Source organism: Pan troglodytes, chromosome 11 (genome assembly GCF_028858775.2).
Source record: "Pan troglodytes isolate AG18354 chromosome 11, NHGRI_mPanTro3-v2.0_pri, whole genome shotgun sequence".
Lineage (NCBI taxonomy): Eukaryota > Metazoa > Chordata > Mammalia > Primates > Hominidae > Pan > Pan troglodytes.
In genome coordinates this window covers 46374990-46392727 of record NC_072409.2, presented here as the reverse complement: position 1 = coordinate 46392727, position 17738 = coordinate 46374990, and the positions used below count along the sequence as shown (strand labels likewise).

The window sequence follows — 17738 nt, the reverse complement described above, 5'->3', positions numbered from 1 at the left end:
CACTCTATACAATGAGAAGAGGTGACCGTGTCAACAGTCTCATAAATATAAACATAGGAGATAAAAAGCATGAAAATGCAATGAAACTTGACACCACCAAAGTTGCACAATAATTCTTCACAAAGTTACCCTAAATAAATGGAAATTTTCAAATTGCCTTAAAAGGAATTTGAAATATTGATCTTAAGAAAATTCAATGAGATACAAAAGAATACAGAGAGAAAACTTAATCGAATAATAAAAAAAACAAGCCATAGCCTGAATGAGAAATTCAACAAAGACATAGATACCATTAAAGAAAACAAACAGGCCAGGCGTGGTGGCTCACACCTGTAATCCCAGCACTTTGGAAGGCCGAGGTGGGCGGATCACGAGGTCAGGAGATCTAGACCATCCTGGCTAACAGGATGAAACCCTGTCTCTACTAAAAATACAAACAATTAGCCGGGCGCGGTGGCGGGTGCCTGTAGTCCCAGCTACTCCGGAGGCTGAGGCAGCAGAATGGCGTGAACCTGGGAGGCGGAGCTTGCAGTGAGCCGAGATCGTGCCACTGCACTCCAGCCTGGGCGACAGAGCAAGACTCCGTCTCAAAAAAAAAAAAAAAAAAAAAAAAAAAAGAAAACAAACCAACAGAAACCTTAGGAATGAAGAATTGAATGAATTAAATAAAAAGTACCACTGACAGCTTCAATGGCACACTAGGTCAAACAAAAGAATTTCTGAACTTGCAGACAGGACTTCTGAAAGAACCCAGACTGAGGGAAAAAAGGAGAAAAAAAGAGTAAAAAGAATCAAAGAAAGTCTATGAGACTTGTGCCATGATACTAAGATAACAGATTTTGAAAATATAGAAGAGAAACAGAGAAAAGAGACAAAGACACAGAAAACTTATTTAACAAAATAATAGCTGAAAATCTCCCAATTCTTGGGAGAGATACGGACATCCAGTTCCGTGAAGCTTAAAGGGTCCCATACATATTCAACCCAAAAAGGCCTTTTCTAAGGCACATTATAATCAATTTGTCAAAAGTCAAACACAAAGAAAAACTTCTAAAATTAGCAAGAGAGAAGCATCAAATCACAAATAAGCAAGTCTCCATTAGACTATCAGTTTTCACAGCAGAAACCTTGAAGGCTAGGAGAGATGAGGATGATGATATATTCAAAGTGCTAATGAGAAATCAGTCAGCAAAGAGTACTGTACTGAGCACAGCTACCCATCAGAAATTAAAGAAATAAAGTCTTTCCCAGACAAGCAAATGCTTATGGAATTCATCACCATAAGACCAGCCTGACAAGAAGTGCTTAACGAGTGCTTCAATCGCAAGTGAAAGAATACTAATGCAAAAACAGGACACTATCAACCTAACTGTTAAAAGTAAATTCATATTCAAACTGAGAATTCTACATTACTGAAATTAATGCTTTAGAATCTTTCAAATCACCCTTGAGAAAGCTGAACATCAAAATAGTCAAAAATATTTATATCTACAATGAGTTCTTAATAAACACCCAGTACAGAACAATATAAATTAAGGCAAAAAAGTACAAATTTTGTGCACTGACAAGGGATGTGGGGGTAGTATAGCAGGTTCGTGTGTGATCAAAATTTTTATCACCTTTAAATAGTCTATCATTACTATACATTTTTAAATGTAAGCTCCAGAGTAACCAGAGAAAAAAATTACACCAGATATGTCAATGAAATAAAGGAATCAAAGCTTATCAGTACAGAAACTCACCAAACCATAAAGCAAACAATAAAAGAAGAAACAAAAGATCTACAAAACAACCAGAAAACAATTAACAAAATGACAGAAGTTAACTTCTTGCCTTTTAATAATATCTTTGAATATAGATAGTTTCGATTCTCCAATAACAAGATGTAGAGTGGCCAAACGGTTTTTCATACATGTTTCCCTAGTCCAGACACCCAAGAGTATGTCCCTCTCTTGGGCATAAGAAAACCTAGAGTTATATTTAGGGCATCATGTGTGGTGAATAGTTGACCGAGCTGGCATGCTCACAATGACCAAATTATGTTTGTCATATTTTAATCCAATATATTGATCTACTATGAACTTGTAAATAATGTATTTGCTTTCTAGACACATTCCAGGAAGACCAGAGAAACTGACTTTTATCCATATGGAATAATCCACTGGCAAATTTCTTTTAGGACAGACCAAAGCTGATCTAGAACATAATCTTTACATACGTGGATCCTTCCCATCAGACGAGAAAGAACATCTGGGGTGAAAGGCTCCATTAGAAGAGCAATGTGGGATGGTGCTGTGCTGACAACTGGTAGTTCCTGCCCTACATCTTTGTAGAAGACTGGAGCCCAGAGCATGCCATGGTCAACTTGTATGTTGAAGTGAAGACCTCCTTCGAGGTGTGCATGTGCTTATTACAGATATGCCACGGTGCTAAGTACCCCAGAACTACAGGAAAAAAATAAGAATAGATGCTGTACCCATGATCATGAGGCACACAGGCCAGAACGCCAGCTGTGGAATCGCACAGCCCAGGTTCAAAGCCTGGCTGGGCCATGACCACCTGAATGACCTGAGGAATGGTCTCAGGCAAATTTGTAAAAAGCGGAGACCCTGCCTGCCAGGGAGGCATGTGGTAAGAGGCGCATCCAGTCAGGTCAGGGCACCGCGTCCTCTCTTTGGAAACCTGCGAAGCAAGGCTGGTGGCCCTTGAGGCCACGGCAGCCATGGAGAAGGCGGGCCTTGCTCCAGGCGGCACAGAGGCACTGGAAAGGCCCCGGGGGAGCCTGGCGGGATCTGGCTGGTCCTGTGCTCTGCTTCCAGGTTCTGGCCCTGTAACCCGGGGGACAGGGCCGGCCAAGACAGGGCCACTGGGTGCCAGCCAGCACCTGGGCCAGGCGCCATGGCTCTGGCGGATCAGCCCCGCACCCCCAACAGCCCCACAGGGGGGCCCATCCAGGGCCACACACCTGCCCCCAGGAGCAGGACCTCCCTGAGGCTAGAGTCCAGGGGGACTGGTGGAAGGGTCCCACCCTTTGCCCTCTGACTCCTCTTGTAGGCACCCTCGGTGGGCTCCTAAGCACTCCTTCACACCCTGGCTCTGTCACCAGCCCCCATAGTGATGTCATAAACTCCCAGATGCCCAGTGTGCACCCGGCCACAGAGAAGTGGGTGACTTAGGAGTATCCTCTCCGCTTGTGACCCTTAGTTTTGTCTGTGCACAACTCGCTCAAAATGGGCAACTCACTAAGCATATTTTGTTCCTGGTTCCACCGCAGGTCCTGGCCACGCCATCGGCAACCTGCTCGTCTTGTCCGTGAGGCCTTCCCAGCTGGCCGGGCTCACCCCGCGGCTCCTGCACCTGTGCCTGCCCTGGGAACCTTGGGCTGTTACCGATTCCTCTTCAACCCTCAGCGACATCTTGGGCCTTCTTTTCCAGTCAGGTGGGATGGCGCCCCTGTGAGGCTGTGTCTTATCCCTCGGAACACGGGCACCCCACAGAGGGTCCTGCCTCCTGTGGTCTGGAGCCCCCCCTCAAGGAAGAAACCCGTGCTGTCTGCTCGCAACTCCAGGATGTTTGGACACCTCAGCCCCGTGAGGATCCCTCGTCTCAGAGGCAAGTTTAACCTTCAACTTCCTTCATTAGATGAGCAGGTGATCCCAGCCAGGCTCCCGAAGATGGAGGTGAGGGCAGAAGAGCCCACAGAAGCAATGGAGGTGAAAGACCAGGTAGAGACCCAGGGGCAGGAGGACAATAAAAGGGGCCCCTGTAGCAATGGGGAAGCAGCTTCCACCTCTAGGCCCCTGGAGACTCAGGGAAACCTCACTTCCTCCTGGTACAATCCCAGGCCCTTGGAGGGAAATGTCCACCTCAAGAGCTTGACAGAAAACAACCAGACTGACAAGGCCCAGGTGCATGCAGTGAGTTTCTACTCCAAGGGCCATGGAGTCGCCAGTTCACACAGCCCTGTTGGAGGCATCCTTCCCTTTGGGAAGCCTGACCCACTTCCAACAGTGCTCCCTGCCCCAGTTCCGGGCTGCTCCCTGTGGCCAGAGAAGGCGGCCTTGAAGGTGCTGGGTAAAGACCACCTGCCCAGCTCTCCAGGCTTGCTGATGGTGGGGGAGGACATGCAGCCCAAGGATCCTGCAGCTCTTGGATCAAGTAGGTCTTCTCCACCCAGAGCTGCCGGCCACGGGTCCCGCAAAAGAAAACTGTCGGGGCCACCGCTGCAGCTGCAACCGACCCCTCCCCTGCAACTGAGGTGGGATAGAGACGAGGGGCCCCCACCGGCTAAGCTTCCATGTCTATCTCCTGAGGCACTGTTGGTGGGTCAGGCTTCCCAAAGAGAAGGACGCCTCCAGCAGGGCAACATGCGTAAGAACATGAGGGTGTTAAGTAGAACATCGAAATTCAGGAGACTACGAGAGCTGCTTAGGAGGAGAAAGAAGAGACAGCAGGGCAGGCGTGGTGGCCCACGCCTGTAATCCAGCACTTTGGGGGGCCCAGGCGGGCGGATCAGGAGGTCAAGAGATTGAGACCTGAGGAGCATCTCTGCCTGCACCATCTGGGAAGTGAGGAGCGCCTCTGCCCGGCTGCTCCACCATCTGGGAAGTGAGGAGCGCCTCTGCCCAGCCGCCCCACCATCTGGGAAGTGAGGAGCGCCTCTGCCTGGCCACCGCACCGTCTGGGCAGTGAGGAGCACCTCTGCCAGGCCCCCGCCCTCTCTGGGAAGTGACGAGCCCCTCTGCCCGGCCGCCTCACAGTCTGGGAAGTGAGGAGCGCCTCTGCCCAGCCGCCGCCCTGTCTGGGAAGTAAGGAGCGCCTCTGCCTTGCCGCCGTCCTGTCTGCGAAGTGAGGAGCGCCTCTGCCCGGCCTCCTCACCGTCTGGGAAATGAGGAGCGCCTCTGCCTCGCCGCCGTCCTGTCTGCGAAGTGAGGAGTGCCTCTGCCCGGCCTCCTCACCATCTGGGAAATGAGAAGCGCCTCTGCCTGGCCGCCGTCCCATCTGGGAAGTGAGGAGCACTTCTGCCCAGCCGCCACCCTGTCTGGAAAGTGAGGAGCACCTCTGCCCGGCCCCCTCACCGTTTGTAAGGGAGGAGCGCCTCTGCCCAGCCCCTGCACCATCTGGGAAGTGAGGAGCGCCTCTGCCCGGCCCCCTCACCATCTGGGAAGTGAGGAGCGTCTCTGCCCGCTGCTGTGCAACCTTCCAAGTGTGGTGTGTGATCTTTCTGCCCTCCCCAAGTCTGCATTTTCGACATTAAAGTTTACTTTTTAATTTAAAAAAAGGAGATCGAGATCATTCTGGCCAACATGGTGAAACTCCATCTCTACTGAAAATACAAAAATTAGGCAGGCATGGTGGCTTGTGCCTGTAGTCCCAGCTACTCGGGAGGCTGAGGCAGGAGAATGGCTTGAACCCAGGAGGTGGAGGTTGCAGTGAGCCGAGATCGCACCACTGCACTCCAGCCTGGTGACAGAGCAAGACTCCGTCTCAAAAAAAAAAAAAAAAAAAAAGTAAGACATGGCAAACTGCAGTGGCACCCAGCCTGCCCCTGCTGTCTCCACACCTGCTGAGACTCCCTGCCCCTGGCCACCTACACTTCACGGATCCCAGCTCCTCGTCTTACTCTGACTCGGCCCACGTGCTGTTGGGCCCCTCATTTTGCCTGTCCCTCCACCTTCTCGCACACCAAGAATTGAGTAAAATTTGATATCCATAATTCCTAACTCTTCCCTGGCTCTTCCCGCTGACCTTGCCCCCATTTTGGGGGTTCCACCTAATGAGAAAGGAGGCTGCTCTCATTCAGCTGCAGTTTCAGTGCCTCTGACCTCTGACCCATGCCCCACATGTCCTAGCCCCACATCTTTCTCCTTCCAGCCTCCCTTCAGAAGGGAGCCTCCTACACCCATATGTGTGCATTCCTCTCCTCCTCTTTCCTCCCCCACTCCTCTTCCAGCAACTTTACTATAGAAAACAAAAGACCCAAGTATGCAAGCAATATATACCATGTAAATGGGTAGTGAGATTAAGTATCAGCAAGATACCAAGCCTCCTAAATTAATCCATAAATTCAACACACTTCTAATAAAAAACCCAAATGCATTTTTTTGGTTAAATATGATCACCTAAACCTAAACTCACAGTGAAGAAGGGTCAAGAATAGTCTAGACAATTTTGAAGAACACGGAGGTAGAAAAACACTCTAATCAACGTTTATTATAAAGCTGTGGTATACATGAATGAGTCTCTGGTATAAGGAGATACGAATATATCCAATGAATAAAAATAAAAGCCAGAAATAGACCCTTTAGAAGGGAATCTGGCTTACCAAAGAAGGGAAATTTCCAAGCAGTAGGTAAATACTGGATTATTCAACTAATAATGCTGAGACAACTGACCATCATATGGAAAACAATCAAATTAGACCTTTAGGGTAGGTAACGATTCCCTAAGACTTCAAAAGACCAAACTATAAAAGACTGGTAAATTTGGGCCAGGTGCGGCGGCTCACGCCTGTAATCCCAGCACTTTGGGAGGCCGAGGCGGGCGGATCACAAAGTCAGGAGATCGAGACCATCCTGGCTAACACGGTGAAACTCCATCTCTACTAAAAATACAAAAAATTAGCCGGGCATGGCAGCATGTGCCTGTAGTCCCAGCTACTCGGGAGGCTGAGGCAGGATAATGGCGTGAACCTGGGAGGCGAAGCTTGCAGTGAGCCGAGATTGCGCCACTACACTCCAGACTGGGCGACAGAGCGAGACTCTGTCTCAAAAAAAAAAGATTGGTAGGTTTGATTTCAGAATATATAAAAGTTTTATAAGACTGAAGAGATCTACAGAAGTAAAGAATAGAAGCTCCTGTTTGATCAGATCAGAATCAGAACAATAATACTCAGGAAAATATCTCGTATCACATTTTAAAATAAACCAAGTATTTTTATGGCAACAGGCATATATGGTAAAATTATAAATACAGGCAAAGAAAACACAATCACCAACTTCAAGACAGTGGTTATCCGTATGAGAGGCAAGAGTAAGTGACGGATGTGAAGGAATTTCTTAAGATGCATTTGTAATATTGTATTTACCTGTAAAAGTAAGTTTGAATTAAAAATAGCAAAATGTTAACACCAATTAATTCTGGGTGGTAGGTATATAGGTGTCTGATATCTATATCTATATCTGATAACTTTCTATATTCTTAATGTATTTCTTAATTAATGAAAATACATACAATATAGCAAAGATAGCCAAGAGAATGAAAAGTGAAAAATAGATGAGACACTGGAAGCAAGGAGGAAAGAGGCATAAGTGAGCGGAAGCTCCATAATTCATATTGTGGGGATCAACAGGTGTTGTCTGTAGTTGATGAATCAACAAATGGTAGTTAAGCATACTACAGTATCTAGAATTATGAGGGTAACGTGCGACAGATTTAAAATCAGAAAATACCCAGATGGGTAAAAAGCAGAAGTCTGTTGCTTTTCATTTTAAGTGTTCGACCATTGGAAATATTAACATGTGTGCATTCTTGGAAAAAAGGGCAAACATTAATGCTTAAATTGGAGATTTTTAAAAATGCCTGTATCATCCCTAGAATAAATTTTTTAAAATCAGGAGCGAAAGCTGTTACCCCTGGGAACTTCAAAATGTTTTGTTTCAGATAAAAAAAGGACTACTACATAGAAAGCACTATAGACTGCAGGTTACTACAAGAAGCCAAACACAAGTACTTCAGGTAGCAAAATCAATTTACCCTGAAACGATGTTGTAGTTGAGAGCAGGATGGTCTTTTGGGACGGGAGGAACAAGAGGTTCTGGTTGCCACTCTTCAATCAGTTCTTCTTTTTCCTACAGGAGAAAAAGAATTAAAATACAGTGCAGTGCTAATATTATCAATTATTAGTGTCTCTGCAACTTCAGTATTTCTTATTATTCTAATTCTACTAACTATTCTCAAGTTCGCTCTCACTCTTATTCAAGCTTATGTCTTCACACTATTAGTACGTCTTTGTTCGCATAATACATAATGACCCACCAGACATATGCCTACCATATAGTTGTACCTAGCCCTTGACCACTACCAGGAGCTCTCTCGGCTCTCCTAATAACATCTGGCCTAACCATAGGATTTCACTTTAATTCTACCACTCTTTTAACTTTAGGCCTACTAACCAACACACTGACTATATATCAATGATGAAGTAATATTGTCCAAGAAAGTACATTCCAAGGCCACCACACAGCAATTGTCCAAAAAGGCCTCTGATACAGGATGCTCCTATTATCTCAGAAGTATTCTTCTTCGCCGGTTTTTTCTGGGCATGCTATCACTCCAGTTTAGCACCAACCCCAGAATTAGGAGGACATTGACCCCCAACAGGTATTCTTCCCCTGAACCCTTCAGAAGTACCTCTCCTAAATACGTCTGTATTACTTGCATCAGGAGTTTCAATTACTTGAGCCCATCACAGCCTAACAGAAGGTAACCAAAAACAAACAATTCAAGCACTACTTACCACAATCCTCTTAGGAGTCTATTTCACCCTTCCACAAATCTCAGAATATTTCGAGGCCCCCTTTATTATCTCTGACGGAATCTACAGCTCAACATTCTTTATAGCCACAGGCTTTCATGGACTTCATGTTACTATTGGATCAACAATTCTCACCATCTGCCTTCTCTGCCAATTAAAATTTCATTTTAGGCCGGGCATGGTGGCTCATCCCTGTAATCCCAGCACTTTGGGAGGCCGAGGTGGGCACATCACCTGAGGTCGGGAGTTCGAGACCAGCCTGACCAACATGGAGAAACCCCGTCTCTAATACAAATACAAAATTTGCTGGGCGTGGTGGCACATGCCTATAATCCCAGCTACTCAGGAAGGCTGAGGCAGGAGAATCGCTTGAACCTGGGAGGCGGAGGCTGCGGTGAGGCAAGATTGCGCCATTGCACTCCAGCCTGGGCAACAAGAGCGAAACTCTGTCTCAAAAAAAAAAAATTCATTTTACATCCAACCACCATTTTGGCTTTAAAGACGCCACTTGATATTGACACTTTGCAGATGTCGTATGACTATTCCCATGTGTCTCTATCTACTGGTGAGGGTCCTACTACTCTTTTAGTATAAGCAGTACCACTGACTTCCAATCAACTAGTTTCGACAAAGTCTGAAAAAGAGTAATTAACCTAGCACTAGCCCTAATAACTGACACCTTATTAACTCTATTATTAGTAGTAATTACATTTTGACTTGCATAACTTAATACTTACATAGAAAAATCCAGCCTTTATGAATGTAGATTTGATCCGTTAACCTCTACCCACCTCCTCTTCTCCATAAAATTCTTTCTAGTAGCCATCACATTTCTCCTATTCGATTAGAAATCGTCCTATTCCTACCCCTGCCATGAGCCCTTCAAACAAATAACCTTATACTAATAATCAGTACAACCCTTCTACTAATTACCATTCTAATCCTAGGCCTAATTTATGAATGAACCCAAAAAGGATTAGATTGAGTTGAACTGGTAAATAGTTTAAATTAAATGATTTCGACTCATTAGACTATGATAGACCATATTTACCAAATGCCATTTATTTATATTAACATTATATTAGCATATACCATAGCACTGCTGGGAGTACTAATCTATCGATCCCACCTAATACCATCTCTATTATGCCTAGAAGGCATCATACTATCAATATTTATCATAAATACACTCATAACTTTAAACATGCATTTCACTCTAGGATTCATAATACCCATTATCCTCTTAGTATTTGCTGCCTGCAAAGCCGCAGTAGGCCTTGCTTTCCTAGTCTCAATCTCCAACGCATAAGGCCTAGACTATGTACAAAATCTAAATTTACTCCAATGCCAAAAATTGTTATTCCAACAATTATGCTGTTACAATATAACTCTCCAAAAACTCTATAGTCTGAATATAGCTACTCATAGCCTATTCATCAGCCTCATTACCCTCCTATTTTTTAATCAACCAAACAATAATTCATCTAACTTCTCATTAACTTTTTCTTCTGACCCATTAACATCACCTCTTCTAATCCAAACAGCCTGACTACTACCTCTTATAATCCTAGCAGGCCAACATCACCTATCTAATGAATCACCCTTATGGAAAAAAACTCCGTATTTCCAAATTAATTTTCCTACAAATTCTTTAAATTACAGCATTTACAGCCACAGAACTAGTCATACTTTACATTCTTTTCGAAGCTACACTCATCCCTACCCTAATCATTATTACCTGCTGAGGTAACCAACCAGAATGCCTCATGCAAGCTCATACTTATTTTACACACTAGTAGGATCCCTTCCCTTACTTATTACACTCATCCACACCTGAAATAGCTCAGGTTCACTAAATATCCTAATAATAATGTTTACTAATCAAGAACTATTAAACTTCTGATCTAACAACCTTATATGACTAGCATGTATTATGGCTTTTATAGTAAAAATACCCCTATATGGACTTCACCTATGACTCCCTAAAGCCCACATAGAAGTCTCTATTGCCAGCTCCGTAGTTAGGAGGCTACGGTATCATATGACTTACCCTCATCCTCAGCCCCCTAATAGAATATATATCCTACCCCTTCCTCATACTATCCTTATGAGGAATAGTTATAACAAGCTCTATTTGTCTAAGACAAACTGATTTAAAATCACTTATCGCTCATTCCTCCGTAAGCCACATAGCACTTGTTATTATAGCTATCCTTATTCAAACCCCCTGAAGCTTTTCAGGCGCAGTCACTTTACTTCAACTTCGGCAATATCAAAATTGTCTGCTGCAATGCAAAAGTCACAGTGAATACACTGCTAGAAACACCATGTCTAGTTGTGGCTAGAATAAAAACAGAATCACTTGTGAGTTTTGTGCACTAACCACCCTCGCCTCTTTCCTGATCACTAGAGCTAGAGGTTCTTTTCCATGTAGTTTTGTGGGTGACTTGACAATTTATGAAAATTTAACTTCTATGCTCAGAATTCTTTTTTGATTTACCATACACATCAAAATTCAATTTGAGATGGGTATGAGTAGGATTCTTTTCTACTCTGACTCTCCTTTAAGAAGACCACAGGGGAATCTTTATCCCATACTTCAGAAATAGTTGTGCTATTCTGCAGCAACTCACACAACACTTATGAATATTCAAACTCCAGTAGTTGCCCATGCTTCCCTCTAACCATCTATTTGCAAGACTGCTGTTTACTCCTAGCAAAGTATCCAAGACCATAATATGGTCTTTATTTGGGTACTGACTTTATTTCTAGATTTCCCCATATTTTGCCTACCCTAATAATTCATTCCCCTTGATTTCCTTACATTACAGAAAATGCTTTAACACACATAGTTGAGCCACCACAAATCCTTTCTGGAAAGACACAGCAACTATAATCACATACCCAATAATTAAAACAGAGATTTAATTTCGTACCTTGACTGTAAGATCAGATCGTTCTTGTAATTTGTAAGTCTTAGAGAAAAGAAGTCTGATTATCCAGAGGATCAGAATCCCTTCCAAAATAAGATGGTAAGCAGGAGCCTAAGAGTGAGTCAAAAACAAGTAAGATATGAAACATACACTTCTAACACCTGCACATAAAATTTACTACACCTGCATATACTGCCTCCTGTGACTTTTAGCCTATCCTTAACAATTTACTTTCGAAGCTCCCTTAATTTCTATTCATTCCTTTCCCCATTTCTAATAGCAGGCAATTTCTCCCTCACATGAAAAACCCCTAATATTTTTAGCTTTTAAAACTTCTTTGGGAATAAAAATTAAAATTAAAAAAATAAAATCTAGGCCAGGCGTGGTGGCTCATACTTGTAATCCCAGCACTTTGGGAGGCCAAGGTGGGCAGATCACCTGAGGTCGGGAGTTTGAGACCAGCCTGACCAACATGGAGAAACCCTGTCTCTATTAAAAATACAAAATTAGCTGGGTCTGGTGGCGCATACCTGTAATCCCAGCTACTTGGGAGGCTGAGGCAGGAGAATCGCTTGAACCCAGGAGGTGGAGGTTGTGGTGACCCGAGATCACACCACTGCACTCCAGCCTGGGCAACAGGAGCAAAACTCCGTCTCAAATAAATAAATAAATAAAATCTAACACAGAATCCCAATATTAACCATCGGATTATTTAATTTCAGTGGTTCTTCTTTGGGTACACTATACAAGACTACTCAAATTCTACATTCAACACGCATAGGATTTGGGAGTAAGAAGTTTATCTTTATGATGAATTTTAAAATTTGCTCATCCCCCTAAATACAATTCATTTATGAATAAGTCTAAATACCCTTTTAGTTTTCTCAATAGTTGGATTCTAGCAAGCAAACATCTGCCCCAGCCACTAGTTAAGAGCCCACTCCAAAAAGAAATCACCCTAAGAAAAGCTGAGAAACTATCTGTCTAGTGAATTAATAAAAATCACAAACACCACTTCTTTTCCTTCCCAGGAAATGTTACATACAGGAGTTCTCCCAAGTCTCACTGTTGGACAGTTTCGGGGAATGAGAAGTTACACTACTGTCAGTCTTCAAAAAGGGAGCAAACAACATTTAACAGAAAATAATCCATTTCTTTAAAAAATCATTTACAAAAAAGATCATTCAATTTTAGTGGCTCATTTTAGGTCACTACAGTTAACCTAATACTGGGCATCACTTAATACATGAGCATAAGACAGAGCCACATCTGCTGTCTCTGCTGTTTCAAGATAAAATTCCCAGTATGTCCTGCAATGGAAGACACTGCCATTACCCCTACCAGTAGACGGTGATATTAAGTTTGGTGATATTAAATCATCAAAAGTAACGTGAAATTCACTTGAAATGAATGTAAGCTCTATAAGCACAGGGACTTCTGCCTATTTGTTCACCGCACTATCCCTAGCATCTAGATCTGTGTGGTCCAATGTGGACAGTCACTAAGTTACATGTGGCTATTTAAGTTAAATTAAAAATTCAGTTGCAGCTGGGTGTGGTAGCTCATGCCTGTAATCCCAGCACTTTGGGAGGCCAAAGCAGGAGGATTACTTGAGGCCAGGAGTTCGAGGCCAGGCTGGGCAACACAGCAAGCCCCCGTCTCTATTAAAAAAAAAAAAAAAAGATTAGTTGGGCATGGTGGTATGTGGTCCCAGCTACTCGGGAGTCTGAGGTGGGAGGATCGCTTGAGTCTGGGAGGTCAAGGCAGCAGTGAGCTGATCGCACCACTGCACTCTAGCCTGGGCGACAGAGTGAAACCCTGTCTTTAAAAAATAAAATAAAATAAGTTCTTCAGTGCCCAATGAATAGCTCTGCAAGACAGCACGGGGAATCTCAGTTATTAAATGAATGAACACTAAGATTGACATTCTGGTTTCTTATTATCTTATGTATCTGAAATAACTAGGCTTCAAAAAACTCTTAACTATTCTTCCTTTAAAAGTCTACGGCCAGGTGCAGTGGCTCACGCCTGTAATCCCAGCACTTCGGGAGGCCAAGGCGGGCGGATCACCTGAGGTCGGGAGTTCGAGACCAGCCTGACCAACATGCAGAAACCCCGTCTCTAATAAAAATACAAAATTAGCCGGGCATGGTGGCACATGCCTGTAATCTCAGCTACTTGGGAAGTTAAGGCAGGAGAATCGCTTAAACCCGGGAGGCGGAGGTTGTAGTGAGCCGAGATCACGCCCTTGCACTCCAGCTTGAGCAACAAGTGCGAAACACCGTCTCAAAAAAAACCCACAAAAATAAATAAATAAAAATCGACTAACCTAGTTGTATCTTTATAAGATAGAAAACTGATGTACGCAGAAGAATGACAAACTATTTTTTATTCACAAATCCTAAGTCACTTGATTTCTTTTCGACAAAAACAGACAAACTCCAATTTATTACAATTTTATTCCCCAACGAACTGTACCGTAGTTCCAAAGAGCTGACTTCCTTAGGACCTTCCCAGACGAAGGTGTTCCACTCATTTTCACCACTCCGTTTTATCGTCCGTCTAAACTCTGGTTTTTGCAGACCTGTCTCCTGCGTCCCCTTACACGTGTTCCTTTCCGGAGCTTCCAGGGGACCCGGAGCATAAGAATTCAAACCGAGACCCTCGGTCCCAGCCCCCGCCCCCGCCCGTTCCTCCCTACACTCAACCGCTGGGACTAGAAGCTCCCGGCAGTCCTTCCAGCCAAGAGGCACCGAGTCTGGGCGTGACCGAGCCAGTCCCGCCGAGGTCTCAGGCCACAAATCCACACGCGTCCTCCCACCCTCCCCGGGCCCGGGTGTGGTCGCGGACCGCTAATGGCGCGGAGCCCACCTCGTAAAGCGCCTGTACCATCTCCACCAGAACCCACTGCTCCGTGGCGGTCGCCATAGTTAGCCGCTTCCTTCCGGAAGGCGGGTCACAAGCGCGTCCTAAAAGTGCGCGTCGCCGCTCAGCGTCGTTATCACCTCCGCAGAGGGCGGGGCGGCGGAGCGCTGGGCACCGCCTACTCGCACTTGCGCACTGGTTGACAGGAGGCTGGACGGGGTCAGGTGGGATGCCGCAGTTTTTCCAGGAATTGTCTACCTTGTGTCCTATTACCCTCCCTGCTGGATTCAGGATGGAGAAAGTAGTAATGAACGGGCCTTACACTTGGTCATCAGCTGGGCGCAGAGAGTTAAAATGATTGCAATACGTTTACTTTATTTTTTTTTTTTTTGAGACGGAGTTTCGCTTTTGTTGCCCAGGCTGGAGTGCAATGGCGTGATCTCGGTTCACCGCAACCTCCGCCTCCCGGGTTCAAGCGATTCTCCTGCCTCAGCCTCCCGAGTAGCCGGGATTACAGGCGTGGGCTACCACGCCTGGCTAATTTTGTATTTTTAGTAGAGACGGGGTTTCTCCATGTTGGTCAGGCTGGTCTCAAACTCCTGACCTCAGGTGATCCGCCTGCCTCGGCCTCCCAAAGTGCTGGGATTAGAGGCGTGAGCCACCGCGCCTGGCCAATACGTTTACGTTTAGTAGCATAAGTAATCCAGGAATGCATTATCATTAAGAAATGCATAATTATACACAAAAATAGCCAACCCATATAGCACTTCCTGTTTTGTCAGACATAAGCCAAGGCTTTGCAGGTATTAAATCATATAGCAGTTTGGTGCAGAACCTTTTAGAGCCTTCCAATGCATATGCAAACAGTATGCACGCGCACATACTTAATTGGATTGGATTTCTTAAATATAATTGAGATCATAGGGACAAGACTTTTCTACAGCTTTTTTTAAATTTTTTTCTAGCATTTTTTTCCTAATATATCTCATATTTAATGGCTGAAGACTTCCATGGAATAATTTATGTATATTCATCGTTCCATTTTATTTAAACGTTTCCCTATTGGTGAATACTTATGTTGTTCCCACCTTTCCCCTATTACAAATAATGCTGCCATAACTGTCGATGTTCCTTGTGTGTATATCTTTCTGTGCGTGTTGGAGTTTTTCTGACCAGTTTCTTCAACATGGGATATATCTGAAGACTATGCACGTTATTAATTTTGATAAGTACTGCCAAAATGGCTCAACCAATTAAAATAATTTGGAAGTTTTTCTATGCTCTAGTCCATGATGGATATTCTCAATCTTTTAAAAAAATTTGCCAGTTTAATGGAGATAAAATGATACCTCACTAACCTTTATTATTGATGCTTCTGGTTACTCATGAGGTTGTGCAGCTTCTTATATGTTTATTGGCATTTATAGACTGTATGAATCGCCAATTCATATTCTTAATCCATTTTTCTCTTGGTTATTTTTGCTTTCTTATGGATTTGTAGGAACTCTATACATTCTGAATATCTTATATTTTTCTGTTTCATATGTGAAAAATATTTTTGCTCAGTTGCCGCCTAGTTGTTTCTGCTCTTTCATCATACTTTAATTTTAAATTTTATGTAGTGCTTCAGTCTGTTTTTTGCCTCTGGATCTGCATATTGCTTAGAAAGGCCTTCTTCACCACATCTATGGTTTCCAACCATTCTTGCAGCAGTTTGTTGTTATTTGCAATTAGCTCTTTACTCTGGAAACTATATTTTTGGATAATGAGAGTTAAGGGACTTAATTATGTTTTTTTTCTAAAGGAATAACAATTTTTTGAGTGCCGTTTATTTGAGTAACCCTGACTTTCCCCAGAATTCTGAAATGGTACCAGTGCTATTGATACAGGAGCTGAAAAGAAATTATTTAGGCAGATAGCGAAGGTAAGAGAGTCCTCAGCAGAGCTTCTTTCTGAACAAAAAGCAACCCCAAAATTATTTCTTTTTTGCAAAGAGCAGCCTGAAAAATTGAGCTACAAACATAGATAAGCAAGCTGGCAGTGCACGGGAGAATGCTGGCAGTTGTGCCGATAGAAAAGGACTACCTGGAAGCCAGGTATGTTCAATATGGAGACTCCATCTTCCATTTTCTTTGTCACCACGTGTACAGTGAAGGCACAGGCAACATGGCATCAGCCAGGTAGAGAAGCCATCTGCAGAATAAAATATTAGGGTGGGAAGGCCAGCTTCTTCATGCACTATGCAAATGGCACACCTGGTCCAACCAGTCTTTCATTCCCTACGTAAATCAAACGCCGCTTCCTCAAGCTCATCTATAAAACCCTGTGCATTTCACCGCAGAACTGGCAACCCATTTTCTCTGGGACCCCTTTCTCTGCACAGATAGCTCTTCTCTTTCGTTTGCCTATTAAACTTCTGCTCTTAACCTCACTGTGGTGTGTCGCGTCCTAGTTTTCCGTGGCTGTGGGACAATGAACCTCAGGTATTACCCCAGATAATGATGCCGCTACACTATGTGCTACATTTCCACATAAGCTGGCGATATGGAGTCCGTGTCAGTGCTCTGCCCACGGTCCTGTGCTTGCGTGCATTTCCTCCCCCGGGTGCTTTCCTTCCAGCAGCCACGCCTGCATTTCTCAGAGGACCCCCTTGAAGGCTGCCATTCCCACGTTTCCTGCTCTCCTGGAGAGTTGGAAGTATCTGAGAATGTATCTTCTCCTGGGCAGTACTTACCAGTGTGGATTACTGATGGTAGCTGGGATATAAATATTGCAGCTTCCTTGCCCTACTTAGCAAGACAACTCTGAGGGGTGAACTTCACCATACTCTCTGCAATTCTGAGTCAATGGTACTATCTGCAAATTCTTTTACACACTCATCAAAAGGCATATCTTTGTGGCAGCTTCTATAAGAGAATACAGCTGCCATGTAGAAAGATCATGTGAGAACCACATAGAAGGGGAAAGAGATGACTAAGGGGCCCCAGCTGCCCCAGTCCCTGGCTGTTTGAGTCTTACTAGTCCAGGTACCAGACGTGTGAGGGACGACACCTTCGAGGTGGCTCCAGTTCCAGCCACCATCTGGTTACCACCACTGAGAGACCCTGAGTGAGGTATGCCTAGCTAAGCCCAGATGACACCCAAATGTGTGGGCAAAAATAAACGATTGTTATTGTTCTAAGCCACTGTTTTGGGATTGTTATATTTTGGGATAACTGGAAGGAATACACCGTGGGACTTTGCTTGATTTGGAACTTTTGCTTGGCCTCTGTATCAGTTTCCTAGGGCTGCTGTAACACACGATCACAAACTGGGTGCCTTGAAACAGCAGAAATTTATTCTGTCACATTTCTGGAGGCCAGATGTACAAAATTAAGGTGTTGACAGGGCTATACTCCCTCCAA

At 44.2% G+C, this 17738-nt stretch overlaps 2 protein-coding genes across 8 annotated transcripts in view; one reads left to right on the top strand and one right to left on the bottom strand.

Moving 5' to 3' along the window:
• The window catches only part of SPTLC1 (serine palmitoyltransferase long chain base subunit 1), an 86058-nt gene extending 71580 nt beyond the window's left edge, over positions 1-14478 (bottom strand). For 2 of the 7 annotated variants that reach the window (XR_010148465.1, XR_010148466.1), the window contains exons 1-3: positions 14341-14461; positions 11473-11580; positions 7756-7850 (exon numbers count right to left, since the gene is read on the bottom strand). Coding sequence is in view for 2 of the 7 variants with exons in the window: in XM_024345506.3 (XP_024201274.1) it covers positions 7756-7850; positions 11473-11580; positions 14341-14397 (260 nt within the window). In the remaining 5 variants the exon portion in view is untranslated. Of the gene's footprint in view, positions 1-7755; positions 7851-11472; positions 11581-13947; positions 14093-14340 lie in introns of all 7 variants that reach the window. The other 5 variants (XM_054657775.2, XM_063787147.1, XM_024345506.3 and 2 more) reach the window with 5 other exon arrangements.
• On the top strand, positions 3147-5708 carry LOC104007935 (putative UPF0607 protein ENSP00000381418). The gene has a single exon (XM_009456882.4). It carries the CDS (start codon positions 3231-3233, stop codon positions 4479-4481), a length of 1251 nt encoding a protein of 416 aa, XP_009455157.1. The 5' UTR covers positions 3147-3230; the 3' UTR covers positions 4482-5708.
• Positions 14479-17738: the final 3260 nt, after the last annotated feature.

Bases quoted from the DNA above. Each gene is read 5' to 3' on its own strand.
- LOC104007935 (XM_009456882.4), top strand. From the start codon at position 3,231: ATGGGCAACTCACTAAGCATATTTTGTTCCTGGTTCCACCGCAGGTCC.